The sequence below is a fragment of the Psammomys obesus genome, unplaced genomic scaffold (genome assembly GCF_907164565.1).
Source record: "Psammomys obesus unplaced genomic scaffold, mPsaObe1.curated_primary_1811, whole genome shotgun sequence".
NCBI lineage: Eukaryota > Metazoa > Chordata > Mammalia > Rodentia > Muridae > Psammomys > Psammomys obesus.
This window is the reverse complement of record NW_026585644.1, coordinates 603,234-618,303: the sequence shown is the minus strand read 5'-3', so window position 1 is coordinate 618,303 and position 15,070 is coordinate 603,234. Positions and strand designations below refer to the sequence as shown.

At 49.5% G+C, this 15,070-nt stretch overlaps 1 protein-coding gene and 1 long non-coding RNA gene across 3 annotated transcripts in view; one reads left to right on the top strand and one right to left on the bottom strand.

Annotated features, from left to right (window-relative positions):
- Positions 1 to 7,542, bottom strand: part of Il6r (interleukin 6 receptor) — a 54,715-nt gene extending 47,173 nt beyond the window's left edge. For both annotated transcript variants that reach the window (XM_055623900.1, XM_055623909.1), the window contains exon 1: positions 7,239 to 7,542. In XM_055623900.1, the coding sequence (XP_055479875.1) occupies positions 7,239 to 7,323 (85 nt within the window). In that variant the 5' untranslated portion in view covers positions 7,324 to 7,542. The remainder of the gene's footprint in view (positions 1 to 7,238) is intronic.
- A 10-nt stretch (positions 7,543 to 7,552) lies between these two features.
- On the top strand, positions 7,553 to 9,349 carry LOC129688881 (uncharacterized). Its single transcript, XR_008722009.1, has 3 exons — positions 7,553 to 8,016; positions 8,373 to 8,488; positions 9,182 to 9,349. It is a non-coding gene; the product is annotated as an uncharacterized LOC129688881 (long non-coding RNA).
- The last annotated feature ends 5,721 nt before the right edge of the window (positions 9,350 to 15,070 follow it).

The window sequence follows — 15,070 nt, the reverse complement described above, 5'->3', positions numbered from 1 at the left end:
TTTTGAAGTGTGAGGGGTGCTGAACCTATTCCTCACAGTACTGTCTGCAACAGCAAGTTGGGAGGAGGTAAAACGTCCATCAAAAGAGAATGGGTGTACGGATATAGCTCAGCTGGTAGAATGCTTGCCCTGTATAAGGAAGACCTTGGTTTCCATGCCCAGAACCCAAGGAAGGGGGCTGAGCAAAAAAAACTGGGTGTATTCACATTTGAATGCTCTGTTTAGGTGGCACACATCTGTGGTCCCAGAATTTAGGAAGCAGAGACAGGCCTCCTGGTTTCCACAGCATGTTCTAGGACTTCTCAACCTCTCTAGGCCATGCTCTTCCCATTTAGATTGGAGATAACCACTGCACTCAGCCAGCAATGTTGCTGGGAGGTTTACATGCAGCATCTGAGGTGAAAGCCTTGGTGCTGCTTTCAGAGCACACCCAATCTCACCAACCCCAGCTGCTGTGAGCTGTAACTATTATCCCCTGCACTTTGGCCTCTTTCCCACTCCAGAAACAAAGCCTTCACACCACCGCCTCCCCCTCCTGTCAAGAGACCTCCTAGCAGCAGCAGCAGCTGAGCCGCTACTCTTGCCACTGTATCAGGAAGTACGGTTTGTTACATCTTTTCAGGTCTGCAGTGATGTTGCCAGAGGCTGCTGATAGCCTAGCCCTGAAGCCCAGGAGCCTCTCTTAGAGACAGAAGAGTGAAACGTGACTGCAAAGCCTTCCCCAGACTAAAAGGGATGTGAATGGATATTGAGGGGGACGGGTGAGGAGAGGCCACATTGGACTGGCTTAGACCACAGCCTGCAGTCTTCAGTTCTTAGAAGGCAGTAGGAGCTCCCTGGGGCAGGAGGGGGAGCATCTTGGTCACGCTAATCGGTACAATGTTCCTGAGTCTCCAATGAGGAAGAGAAATGACCTGAGCCGGAGAAGGGTAGTGGTTGTTGACAACATACAGACAATAAAGGGGAGTGGGGGAAGAGCCTCAGTCAGTAAAGCGAGCCACACAAGTGATTTCAGAACCACAGCACTCAGGCAAAACGCTGAGACAAGGGCAGGGCGGGTGTCTGAAATTCAAGTGGAGGTGCAAGGACCAGCAGCACAGGCAAGCATATTATAAAATAAAAACTCAAAGTGCAAACCCAGACCTTGGTCCCATGCTTGCTGTATGCTCGTGGGCCAGTTTTGAGGCTCTCTGGTCCTCTTTCTCCTTACTACTCCCTCAAGGACGTTCCCCACCAGTTTTTATTTCTTTCAATTATTTGGTCTCTGGCTCCTTCCCATCAACATGTAAAAGCACACATATTTCAAAAGCCTTTTTTAAAACTCCTCTTTGTCAACTGAACTTTAGCCAACAAATACGCTCTAAAACGTCACAAGAGCTCACCAGACCTGCTGTCCTCTGCCAGTCTTTGACTTCCACCATTCCACCAAAGCTCCACGGGCCAAAGTCACCACCAATGCCTGCCTGCCTGTTCTGAAATTGCCCTGGTCAAGTCTGGGTCACCATCCCTGACTTTTTAGGATTTGACAATGTGCATTCCTGCCAGGTGGCTATGGCTCACTCCCTTAATCCCAGAGTTTGGGAGGCAGAGGCATGCAGCTCTTTGTGAGTTTGAGGTCAGTATGGTTTATATAATGAGTCCAAGGCCAGTCCAAGGGGATACACAAAGAAACACTGTTTCAGAAAAGAAAAAAGGGGGGGGCCCTCTGGGGGTGATTTCAAGTTCAGGTATCATTCCCAAGTTTCTGTGGACTCCTCGGGATCCATAGTCATTCTCTCACCCCACCCCACCTCCGGGGGTCTCTTGAAGCCTAAGCTGGCCTTGAACTTCTGTCCCGCTCTTCTCTCACTCTCACACTGTGATTGCAAAGATGCAATCCACCAGACCTGGTTCAGCAACCTTCCTTGGTGTTCTATAGATATCTCAGCTAACATGTGTCCAGAGTGACCTCTGACCCACACATCCAACACCACCTGCTGTCCTGAAGCTACCCTGCCCAGGCCAGAGCTCACTGGCACTCCACTCACCTAAAGCTGCCCTATTCTGCCAAGGGTCTGACACAGTTTCTTGCATGAAGTTGACACTCAGTGCCACTGTTACTGTAACCACCACAGAAAGGGAAGCCCAAAGAATGATTTTTCTGGAAGGAGGAAGGGAAAAAAATGAGTCAGAGGACAGGCCCCTGGATTCCAGCCTCAGGAGCACACTGCTAGAAGCTGCCAGGCAGGGCTGGCAAGAGACAAGCAGGGTGGAGAAAGCTGCTGAGATTCAGCAAAAACATCAAAGCTGGGACTACAGAGAGTCCACTTTTTACCGACTTACCGGGCACACACAGTGCCACGGTTCCCAATCGCTGACTCCCACTCTCCAAACTAGTTACCCCCACACTTTTACCCCATTGCTGCTCTGCTAGGAGGCTGCTTCCGTAAACCAGGGGGTTCTGTCTATCTTGTTCACTGCTACGTCAGACCTCCTATAATAGTTTCTGCAACACAGCAGGAATTCAAAATATATTCTAAGACCAAATGGATTCTTAGCCACACACCTTTGAGCCTGCACTCGGCCAGACCACTGCGCTCTGTAGCAGAGACTGACTGCTCTGAACACTTACCTAGCCCATTTTATCCTCACGGCCACCTGAGGGCAGCACAGCATCCTCGGGGTTGCCACTGGCTTCAGGAAGCCCCTCAGATACCAAAGCACAAGAATGCTCTTGACCCCATACAAAATGATGGCTGCTCTTCCAGAGGACCCAGCTTCAATTCCCAGCACCCACAGGGCAGCTCACAACTATCTGTAACTCCAGGATCTGAGACCCTCACAAAGATGCACATACAGGCAAAACACCAATGCACATAAAATAAAAATAAACAAACTACTTTTTAATGTTTATTTCATCTTACACGTATGAATGTTTTGCCTATATGTATGCATTCATACCATGTATGCCTGCTACCTGAGATGGTCAGAAGAGGGCATTGGATCTCCTGGAACTGGAGATACAGATAGTTATGAACCACCATGTTGGTTGGTGCTGGGAACCAAACTGTGGCCTCTGAAAGAGCAACAAGTGATCTTAAGTGCTGATCTGTCTTTCCAGCCCCCTCCAAGTCCAAATTTTGCTATCTATCTGTCTATCTGTCTATCTATCTATCTATCTTTTTTTTTTCCCCTAAATGAAAACACAGTCCTGGGCTGGAGAGATGACCCAGTGGCTTACAGCACTAGATGCTTTTCCAGGGGGTCTGGTTAGATTCCCAGCACCTTCATGATGGCATATATCTGTTTGTAACTCTAGGTCCAGGGCACCAGACACTCATGTGTACACAGACATACATGCAGGCAAAACATCCATACACACAAAATAAAGGTAACTATACCTTAAAGCCACATATAGTCATAGGGAAGTGACATCTGTCTGGCTCCAAATCCTCCACAAGTACTGCTGATCTCAGATGGAGGACAGAAAGGGCCAGGGCAGGGTGCCAAGAGCAGCAGGAAGTGTCCAGCACTGCCCCACACACTTTCCTTTGATTATGGGAAAGCCATGAGCAGACCAGCAGAGCCACACCAGCCACAGCTGGCCACTGAGCACTGAAAAGTGACCAGTGTGACGACAAAACAAAAGTTTGTTTTGCTTTTTATTTTGAGGGTTTTTCCCTCATGCCCCCGTCTAGGTAGCTTGGGCTGACCTAGAACTTGCAATCCTCCTGGATCAACTTCCTGTGTCTTCCTATATGCAGGAATTGTACCATCAAGCACATCTCCAAATCACCTTTTGTTTCTGTTTTTGTTTTTCTCTTTCCTGAGCTTGCTGTGGAGATCAGGCTGACCTCAAACTCACAGAGATCCATGTGCTTCTGCCTCCTGAGTGCTGGGACTAAGGGGCTGTGCCACCACACACAGCTGGGGGTTGTTTATTACATTTATTTGCTTGTTTCTGCACAAGCTACAGTGCGTATGTGGAGACCAGAGAAACAACCACCCTTGGAGTAATTCTACTGTCGGAGTCCCTAGATCCTCGGGCTCGACGGCAAATGCCTTTCCTGACCTGCTGAGCCATCTCACCAGTCCATTAAACTTTTTCTATTAAGTTTTAATAGCTACCAATGGCCACTGGCTCGTCTGAGACATTTTGCTTTGGATTCTATCTGGCGACTGGGTTTGTGGCACTCAGGCATGCAGGGACGACGAAAGGCTTGCAAAGGGAGCAGGCATCTGTTTACAGCCAGGAGCTCTGAGGTCACTTTATTTATGTAACCCAGCCAGGGCCACACTTGTATACACAGTTTGAGGAGGGTTGCCTTGGGGTCCCAACCAGAGATGGTTCCTCTGTCTATCTGCCTCCTGAGACAATCTGTCCCTAGAGAGCTAGAACCCACTGCATAAATCAGAGAGGCTGAACTGTCTTTGTCCTCAGGACTTGCTTTTGGCCTCATTCAGGGTCCTTTTAGGGTGGAGTCTGCATGACTGATCCCACACGATCCCTAAGGGCTTTACAGGGAATCCATAAATGAGTGTTGCAATGACTAAACAAGGGGCAGAGCCACGGTGGGGAGGCTTCTGGTAACAGGGACCCTGGTAAGGGAAGGAGGTCCCTTACCCAGTTCTTCAACCCCTTAGGCAAATGCCCTCAACCCTGCAGCACCCAAGAATCACAGCAACAACTTTTTTTTACAAAAGTCTAGAACTCACTCTCTGATTCTCTGATACATTTTAATGAATGGCTAGGGGTCAAGATTTGTCATTTTTGGCCATATGGTAGTGGCACCTGCCTTTAATCCCAGCACCATGGAGGCAGAGGCAGGCGGATCTCTGTGAGTTTGAGGCTAGCCTCGTGTTCAGAATGAGTTCCAGGATAGCGAGGGTTACACAGAGAAACCATGTCACAAAATAACCTCAAAAATATTTTTTTTATGTTTTAAAAATTGTCATTTTTACAAAGATCCACCCTTCCTAGCTGAAATCTGATGTTAGATGAAAACACACCCTTCAGAAAAGCACTGATTTAGGGTGAGGCCAGGAATGCAGGTGTGTTTTGTGGACTGAAGCAGGTGGCCCCAAAGGGAATTCAGAAGTCAAGAGGAGACTTAGCTATTTGGGCATCTATGCTGCTGCATGTATTTTCTTGTCTTGCAGAAGGAAAGGGAAACCGAAGCCACTCACGCCCCAGCTGTCTGAAGCCAGCAACACCTAGAGGGTCTGACCTAACAGAAGCCTCAACACCAATCTGGTCCAGGACCCTGGGTTGAAGACACAAAGGGGTCCAGCAGACCCTGGCAGACTTTAAAAATCCCACCAATTGGGGCTAAAAAGATGGCTCAGCAGTTAAGAGCACAGGCTGTGCTTCCAGAGGACCCAGCACCCACATGGCAGCTCACACCTGTCTGTAACTCTAGTTCAGGGCTACTGACACCTTCACACAGACATCCATGCAGACACAACACCAATGTTAATATATAAATATAGATATGATCCACACCACACACACCTCCCACCCATGGGTTTCCCCTGGAGCCAGCTCCAGCTGGCCTCACTTCTCTAAAGCCAAACATCTTACAGTCATTTGCTCCGCGCTTCCTGTTTGATGCTTGTTTCTTGATTATTACTCCCCAGTCTGTGCCTGTGCAAGTGTGGGTGTGGGAGATGGGCTGGGGACTTCTACTTCTCTGCATTTTCCTTCTGAGCTGGAAAGGCTTTCACTTCCTCCCCAGACTCCCAGTTCTGCCTTCTAAAGGCTGTTCAGGTCAGAAGACACCCCACCTTTGGGTGTCCTTTCTAAACCACAGGAAAACAGAACTCATTGTCCCAAAGTGCCTTGCAGCTCCTTAGGAAGGAAGGGAAGTGGCGGAGGGGTGCTCTGCGATGGAGCAGTATCTGAGCTAAGCACGGAGGCCCACTCCTGCTCCCCCAAGATGCCAGAGAAGGCCTCAGTCCTCCCTCGGCACCTTGAAGGAAGCCAAGTGGCGGCCTTTACTTCTCTCCGTCAGCGTCTTCTGCCCCAGAATCCCACCCGATGAGTGATGCTCAGTTTTGCCGCAAAAGCACTCAGCTTTGCCTACCGGCCTAGTTCAACACCGAGAAGTCCTAGGATCTACCACAGGGGAACACTGACACATGGAGGGGCTGGGGACCCAGCAACTGGATGACATCTTCCCATCACACCTCTCTGAGCCTCAGGCTCCTCTCAGATCCAATGGGGGATTAAAAATATGTGTAGAAAGATACATGAGGTGGTTAATGCCAGAAATCCCAGCATTCAAGCAATGGAGGCAGGAGAGGGGCACGTCTGAGGCCACTCTGGGTTATGTGAGACCCTGCCTTAAAAAAAAGTAAAGAAAATACACACAGGGATACCAAATTCTGTCTTCCAGGCAGAGAGAGAGCCAACGGTGTGTCCTCCAGGCACTGTCTCCGCAACCATCACAAAAGAAATCTCTTCAGTGCGCCTTGGCTCTCTCCATGTCCTCACATAAGTCCTCAGCCCTAAAATAACCTGTAGAGAAATGGTTGCCCAGTTCCTCCAGAAGAGACCAGGCAGGCTGCTGGACCCGAAGCCAGAACCCACAGACAGGCCTAGACCCATGAGGCCAAGTGCACCGAGGGCCAGCACAGTGCGCTGCCCCGAGCCTGGTCCATCTGCTGGGGCAGGGGACAGGGGCACAGTTCTAAGAGGCCCCACACCGTCCGACTCGCGGGACTGAGGTGGGTGTTGGCACTGTGTGCCAGGACTAGCGCGTGCTAAAGGGTTAAGCCTGTGAGGCAGAAGCACCGTGACTCAGGGCCCATGATGTCAGACCTCTTACAGTCCGGCCGCTGTCCTTACACACGACGTGACACGCAGTGGAGCGAGGAAGGCCAAGCGAAGTGCCACAGCTAAAGCAGGGGGAGCTGGAGACACAAGGGCTCTTCAGAAAAGACTACTAGTCCGCTAGGGCTCGCCCTCTGGGTATTTCCTTTTGGGACGACCCAGGGTGCAGTTGAGTAAGACCTTTGGGAACACTGGGAACCAGACACCAGGTTTCGGGAAAACACACAGTCCTGTCCTCAGACTTCAGGTACCTGCCCAAACACCCAGGCCCACAGCCAAAGGCGCCAGACGCACCAGGGGGCGCGCGAACCACCACCGCGACAGCACAGGTGGGTCAGCCCCGGGCTGGCTGCCGGTACCCGCGGGGACCACGCTGCCCGCGGAACAAGACAGTGACACACACGCGCGCACACGCACACCGTCTTACCCAGAGGGTGGCAGCTCCCGACGACCAGCGCGACCGCAGGCGCGGCCAGCAGCGCGGCCAGCAGCGCACAGCCGACGGCCAGCATGTTCGGCTCCGCAGCCGGGGCGGGGCGGGAGGGCGGCGGGCGGCAGAGGGCAGTGGCCGGCGGCCCGGCGCTCAGTTCGCTCTGACCCCGCGCTCAGCTCGCTCTGAGAGCGCTGGGCCCCGAGCGGCTCAGCTCGGCGACGGCGCGACTTCCCACTCGCACGTGACGCGGAGCCGCGGGCCGCCCTGGCAACCGCGAAACGTTTGAGGAACCGGTGCCGAAGCGCCTCTTGGCAGCCCCGGCTCGCGGTTACGAAAGCTGGATGGCGCAACCGCGCAGCGCGGCGGGCCACCGGAGGGGCGGCTTCCTGCAGCCTGGCCACACCTGGGCCGAGGCGCGGGGGACCCTCACCCGGCCCCTCCCGGGCTCGCCACGCGGGGCGAAGGGGAAGGACCCCACCGCCGCCCCCGCCGGGGGGAGGGGCTCTGGTTTTGGCCTTTGCTTTCCTGAGTGCGATCGCGGAGGGAAGTCCAGTGGCTCTGGCTGTTGAACAGCGCAGGGCGAATCCCGGGTCCTTACACACACCATCCGGAGAGTCCGGAAGCACGCCGGTGTCGGCGTCGACCCCAGAGGCTGTGATTTAATTGCTCTGAGCGAAGACTTAGGCATCCGAAACCTGACAGAGGAAAAGGCTTCCTTTGGCCTCCCAGCCCAGCGGCCCTTTGAAGGCTGCAGCAGAGGCAACAAAAAACAGTGAGCTTTTGGGTCTGGAACAAGGGGATGTGGATGCCATTCCGAATCCGGGAGTCTCGGTTTTCCCACCTGTTAGAAATTTCTTTTTTCTTTCTTTCTTTCTTTCTTTCTTTCTTTCTTTCTTTCTTTTTTTTTTTTTTTTTTTGGTTTTTCGAGACAGGGTTTCTCTTGTGCTCACTTCTGCAACACATATACTAAAATTGGAACGAGACAGGGTTTCTATGTGTAGCCTTGGCTGTCCTGGACTTCCTTTGTAGACCAGGCTGGCCTCGAATTCACAGAGGTCCTCTGGGATTGTGAGCGTGCACCACTGTGCCCGCCTAGAGATTTTTTTTTTTTTTTTTTTTTTTTTAAAGCTCATGATGAAGATTACTGGGAACGCCATCTAAGTACCCGGACCCCAAGTACTCAACGAGGAATCGGGCCCTGACTGTCCTCATGACTTGACTGGACGCAAAGGAAAAGGCACTTGGTATTTACCAGAACACACCAAGGTTCCCCAGAAAGCCTGAAGCTGCAGCGCAGCTTCACACACAAATGCGGAGGAAAAGGAAAACACTAAAAATAAGATTTAGAGGAGGGGCCCTGGGCCTGCATGTTATAACGTGCTCTTCCATGTTGGGGCTTCAGACTGATTAGCATCCATGAGGCAACTGGAACGGGTGTGTTCTGGCTGAACCTCTAAATAAGACATGGCCTCATTTAGGCAACAACATTGAACATGCAGGCCTCAGACCGAGGCATCCATTTCTCCCTGTGTGAACCACCCATAAGCAATGGCAGAAACTAAGCTGTGCCCAGCACAATGGGACTGGTTCGAATGGCACTTGCTTCAGTCATGCCCATAGACAGGGAAAGAAAGGCATGCTTGCCCCCCTCGCCCTGTTGTGGCGCAGGCACTTGGGAAGCAGAGGCAGGTGGATATCTGTGAGTTTGAGGCCAGCCTGGTCTACCTGGTCTACACAACAAATGCCTGAACATAGAGAGACACTGTCAAAAAAAAAAAAAAAAAAAAAAAAAAAAAGGAAAGGAAGGAAGGAAGGAAAAGAAAAGAAAAGAAGCTATTCTTTTCTCCTATTTCAAATGGGGTGTGCCTATAATCCCAGCACTCAGGGAGAGAGAGGCAAGAATAGTGAGACTCGCCTAACTCTTATTTAATTTCCAGCAGACTCCCCTTGTGGTGGCTTCTTCCTTTCTGTGGTGCTTGGAGACCTGAAAATAATTGCAGAGAGGCAAGCTGCCGGCCTGAAACAGGAAGACTGCAGCAGGCTGCCCGCTCAGATAGAGTTTAATAAAGAATGTTGAAGGCAAGAGCAGGCATCTCAGGCACGGCCTCGCAACTGTACCCAACTGGCTTCCCCCAGCTTTGACCCTGCATGGGGTGGAAGGGGTGTGGGCAGGGGGGTTGGGTGGGGGTTCTACAGTCAGACGGGTCTAATCCCCATCCCAGATCCACGGCTTGCTCGCTGTAGCATTTGGGCAAGTTATATTTAATCGCTCTGAATCTTATTTACTGATTTGTAAATTAAGATTTTACAATATACAAATTATTAGTGTTGTGTTTCAAGGCCAGGCATGATGGCGTCTGCCTTCAATCCCAACACTTAGGAGGCAGAGGCAGGCAGATCTCGGTGAGTTCAAGGCCAGCCTGATCTATATTTGAGTTCCAGGTCATCCAAAGGTACATAGAGAGACCATCTTTACTTTTCCACCCTTTCCTGTATCAAAGCCTTGCATGAACTTAAGTTTCTCCGATGTTCATGGTGTCTCATCTCCATGCCTTGTTCAAACCAGGCGTTCCCTTACTTTGTCCTACACCCTACTCAGCCTTCACACTGCTTCTGACAGGCAAGGTGTTGGATGCTTCTAATCTTAGCACTCAAGAGGCTGGGGCCGGGGTGGGGGAGCGGCATGTCTCCTAAGACGGCTCAGAGGTTAAGAGCACTGGCTGTTTTCCAAAGGTCCTGAGTTCAATTTCCAGCAACCATATGAGGGCTTATAACCATCTATAATCTGGTGCCCTCTTCTGGCGTTCAGGCATGCATGTAGGCAGAACACTGTTTAAATAATAAATAAATAAACATGGCAAGGTCAAGGCCAAGCTGGGCAAGACCCTATTTAAAAAAAAAAAAAAAAAAAAGCCAAGCTATCCAAGTTTGAGGCCAGCCTCATCTACATGACAAGTTCAAAACAAAAATAAAAGTAAAACTAAAAGAGCCAAGTGTGTACTTGGCTGTCTTCTCCAGAAAACCAAATGGTCCCTTCCCTTGATTCTTAGAAGCCCTTTCACAGGAAAACCCAAGCGTCAGATCCCTGTGCTCCTCCCAAACCCCCTCAGACTTTGTTTATCACCTTTTCACTCTGACAAATTCATCTTTGCAACATTCTGTTGAATGGGGCCTAAGACTGAAGGTCTGTGTCTTAGGTAAGAAAAGAAGATTCCTCAGGGCCCTGAGAGTCTTTTACCTTCGAGGCTGCCTGAACTCTGCACTTAGTGGAAGTTCAGTTTGTGAGCTGACATTCCAGGTTGTTATGACAAACACTGATAAGGAAGGAAGAAGACAGACCTGTGTATGTCAGCCTTGCTGACAACTCCACAACCCCCAGCCTCCCACCCCAATCACACACGCCTGCTGCCAGTCCCAGGAGTTAGCAGCTCCTCCTGGGTGGCTGCCAACCCCAGGAAGAGACCCTCCCATCGGTGCAGTGGTGCGTCAGGTAAATCTCAACCCTGGAGTGGAGACATCTGGCCTCCGGGAAGCAGGAATGAGTGTCAGGTGAGACCAGAGAGCCCTGTGCGGGGAATTCACACAAGCCACCTTGACTGTAGCAGAGAGACACAGGACTCTGAATCTCAACCAGGGCATCAAGAACACAACCGCCTCTGAAGCCCTCAGCCCTGAGAGCTGGGAAGCACCGTCAAAACCCCAGATAGGCCAAGAGGGGGGAAGTAATTTAGTCAAGACTCCACAGCCTCTGTCAACTCTGAGGTCTGGCTCAGGACTCTCACTGAGGGAGGTCTCAGTAGACCCAGGACTGACTTCAGGACACCTGGCTACCCCATCACAGCAGGCCCTGGAGAACTGCACAGCTCTAAAAAACCAAAAATAAAAGATATAAGATTGCTTTGAGTCCACCCCAAAGGGAATTTTGTAGCCATGGGCTTTGCTCCTCTTGCTTGTTAGACAAGGAGAGTGAGACCTCCAGAGGTGAGCTGTTTGCTAAAGATGGCAAACAGTGTGGACAACAGATCTGCGATCCTGGCTATCCCTGTTGCAGGTGAGCGTGTTTTACATGAAGGTGTTTTGCTTTTTTTTGTTTTGTTGTTTCTTTGTTTGGGGGACAGTTTTTTGTTGTGTTGTTTTGTTTTCATGTCACTGAGGCTGGCCTTGAGATTTTCTTGATCCTCCTGCCTCCAGTTCCCCAGAATACACCACCACACCCTACCCAATCAGGTTTTTGTTTTTTAAATAAATCTCCTCCCAAGACCCACCTCCAGGCCGGGTCTGAGCTCTGCTAAGAGCTCCCACTGAAGTCTAGGCCTGGTCCTACTCCCCGAAAGCAACGCTGTAGTCTCTGCTCAGCTGCAGGTCTGTAGCAGGGACCACATGGTTCTGAGGAAGAGGTAAAGTTAGGGTGACCGGCAGATCTGCCCCCTGGCCTCTGGCTCTGCAGTTTGGAGCACACCCCTGCACAGGAGGCTCAGCTTCTCTGAGGCTTCTTCTTCGGAGGGGGGCACATGGGCATCCATTGAGCAGCACCCCACCAACACAGCTCAGTGCCCACCTCAGAGACACAAGCTCACAACAGAGGCTTGCAGTGTCCTCAGCACTGTCCACCCCAGAGATGGGACTGATAACAGTTGTCAAAAAGAAGTTATAAGGCCCACTGCCCCTTAATCCCCGTGGAATGTTATGTTGCTATAAGGGCCCTCCTATCATGCTTCCAGAATGTTATGTTTTCATCATTTTATTTTGTTTGTTTGAGACAGGGTCTCACTGCCTGGACTATCAGAGTTTTATATCTGCAGAGAAGCATCACAACTAAAATTAAATGTAGATGTCCTGGGCTGGTTCTGGCACTAAAGTGCTTACCTGTCCAGCTTGAGGACCAGAGTTAGAGCCCCAAACTCATAAAGTGCTATATTCTGGCTACACAGTGAGATCCTGCCTACACATGCAAACAGCAGACATGGTTGCTCACACCTGTAACCTAGCCCTGGATAGGCAGAAACAGCCTGCTAGTCAGTGAGCTCTGGCTTCAATGAGAGACAGTGTCTCAAAACATAAGGTGAGGAGCTGGTGGCACTCACCTTTAATCCCAGCACTCAGAAGGCAGTCGCTAAGTTCAAAGCCAGGCTGGTCTACAGACTGAGTTCCAGGACAGCCAGGACTGCAGAGAAACCGTTTCAAAAAAACAAAATAATAATAATAAATAAGGTGTAGGGCTAGAGAGATGAGTCAGTTCTTGAGATGTGTAAGTTCTTGAAGAGGAGCTGAGAGTTTGTTTCCTAGCATTCACATGGGCTTTGTCCCACAGCTGCTTATAACTCCAGAGCCAGGGGACACAACCACCTCCAATGGAACCAGGACTCTGAGGGCATCAGGCATGTGGAACACAAACATACATGCAGGCAAAACACTCATACACATAAACTAAAAATAAAGCCTATGGGAGGCAAGCCAGGACTACGAAGGGAGACCCTGCCTCAAAATAAACATGAGAGAGAGAGTAGTGCTGTACTTGTGTAATCGAAGCACTTGGGAGTAAAGGTAGGAGGGTCAAAATGTTGTAGGGTATTCACCAGAGAAGACTGCTTGGACACAGATTTAAGCTGATAGGCGTCTTTATGAGCTGGCGGCAACAACACTGATTGTGTTGGGATCCTGAGCCTTTCCCAGGGCAAGGCTTTAACACAAAAACCATGTTCCTGGTCGACGTACCTCCCTTAGCAAGAACAGTTAGCCAAAATCAGCACCACAGAAGCTAAAAAGCAAGGTCAGTACATTTAGAGACTTTCTCAGAACTATATGAACTTTGATGGATTAGGTCTTTGTTTTAGTTTGGGTGGATGGTGATGTCTATATGCTGAGTTTTACAGCCTGAATGTACCCACGGAGTCACTTATGCTAAGATCTGTCTTCATCTACAGAGTGATTTCAAGGCCAGGGTGAGATGAGACCATGTTTCAAAAAAAATTATAAAAAAAAATGAAATGAAAAGGGGGGCAAGGGGAAAACAATTTTTAGTATAAAAAAATATATAATTCTTAGTAACCAGACTACCTTTGCTAACATTTCAACTCTGCCACTTACTAGTGCTTCTTTAAAAATGACTTAACTTCTTGGCACCTCATCTTTAAGGAGGGAAATATTGAGCAGGGCATAGTAGTACACATTGTTTAGTTTTGGTTTGGCTTTTTGTATGTTTTGGGGTTTTTGTTTGTTTGGTTTGGTTTTCTGTTTCTCCTTTGAGACAAGGTCTCTCTGTGTAGTCCTAATTGTCCTGGTACTCACTCTGCAGACCAGACTGGCCTCAAACTCACTGAGATCTGTCTATCTCTGCCTCCCCAGGGCTGGGATTAAAGGTGTGCACCACCACCACCTAGAACAATTTTAATGATCTATTTATTTTTATTTTATGTTGATTGGTGTTTGCATTTATGTGTGTGTGAGGGTGTAAGATCCCCTGGAACTGAAGTTATATGCAGGTGTGAGCTCTAATATGGGTACTAGGAATTGAACCCAGGTCCTCTAGAAAAGTTCCAGTGCCCTTAACCACTGAGCCATCTCTCCAGCCCTTGGTGCATATCTTTAATGCACCAAGGGCTGGAGTAACCTGGAGTCATTTGCATTCATATATCTACACACACATAATTAAAATGATAAAAATAAATCTTAAAAAATAATAAACTCACTCAATACAAAATGCTGATAATGCTCGTGTGTGCTAATCCCTGTGTGTTCATTAACTGCAAAGGAGTGAAGTTTTCCACACCTACTCTTTCATACAGAGGAATCTGTTCAAACTTAAGTTTCCGTGCATTTCATCAACTGCAAAAATAAACATGTTGACAAGGAACTGGGCGCTTCCACTGGCTGCTTGTTTTTTGTTGGCCTCAGTTGGCAGTGCCAGAGCTGAGTTCCCAGCTCCCTCCTTCACTGCCATCTTCTCTCTCCTGGAGAGTTCTTCCTGTACCTTCCAGGAGAGGCTGCCTTATACTGTGGCCCATGAGAATAAGGACTGACAATAATCACAGCCCTGTTGCTGCTCATCAGCGGTTGCTCAGCAGTCCTGGTACCTCTGTAGCCTGGGCCTGAGCCCTGACTGAGTTCCAGCCCTGCTCTGCTGAGGACTTCACATACCTCACAAACTCACTAAGCCTCACTTTCCTGTCTGCAAAGGGAGATAGTAAGAGTACTTCCCTACCTAGGCTTGTTGTAAGGAGTTGTTGGGAACAAACTTAAGAAATGTATTCTAAGTACTACCGTTTCCTTTTCAGACTCCATTTAATCATAGGAAGAAACTCAGTTCAAGGTCCCAGTCCCTATGGGAGCTGAGGACTTTCCAATAGTTGAACAGCTTCTGTTGTTTAAAAACAAAACAGTTGTCTGAGTCCAGACATCTCAAGAACAACGTCCCCATCTTTCTGGCAGCATCAAACTAAGTTCATGTTCCCAGGCCCAGGGACCAGCTCCTTTCTTGATTGATGGAAACTCCCCTGCTCAAGCCCTTATGTCAAAATATGGCTGGACAAGGCTACAGCCCACCCCGTTCTCCCTCACTTTATGGTTTCATCCTTTAAATGTGCTGTTCAATGTCCTCCCAAGTCTGTTCTGCAACCCTGATCAATCAGTAATGGCTTGGTTACAGTAAATTATTGTCATCTACATTGATCTGGTGTTTGAGTAATTTAAGCAGAGCCCACAACAGGGCTATACAGGAAGATCTTGTCTCAAACAAAAACAGAACAAAAAAGCCATGAGAAACAAGTGCTCTTAACCTCGGAGGCATTTCCCCAACTTCCACTCCTAAGCATTTTAAAATAGTTCTC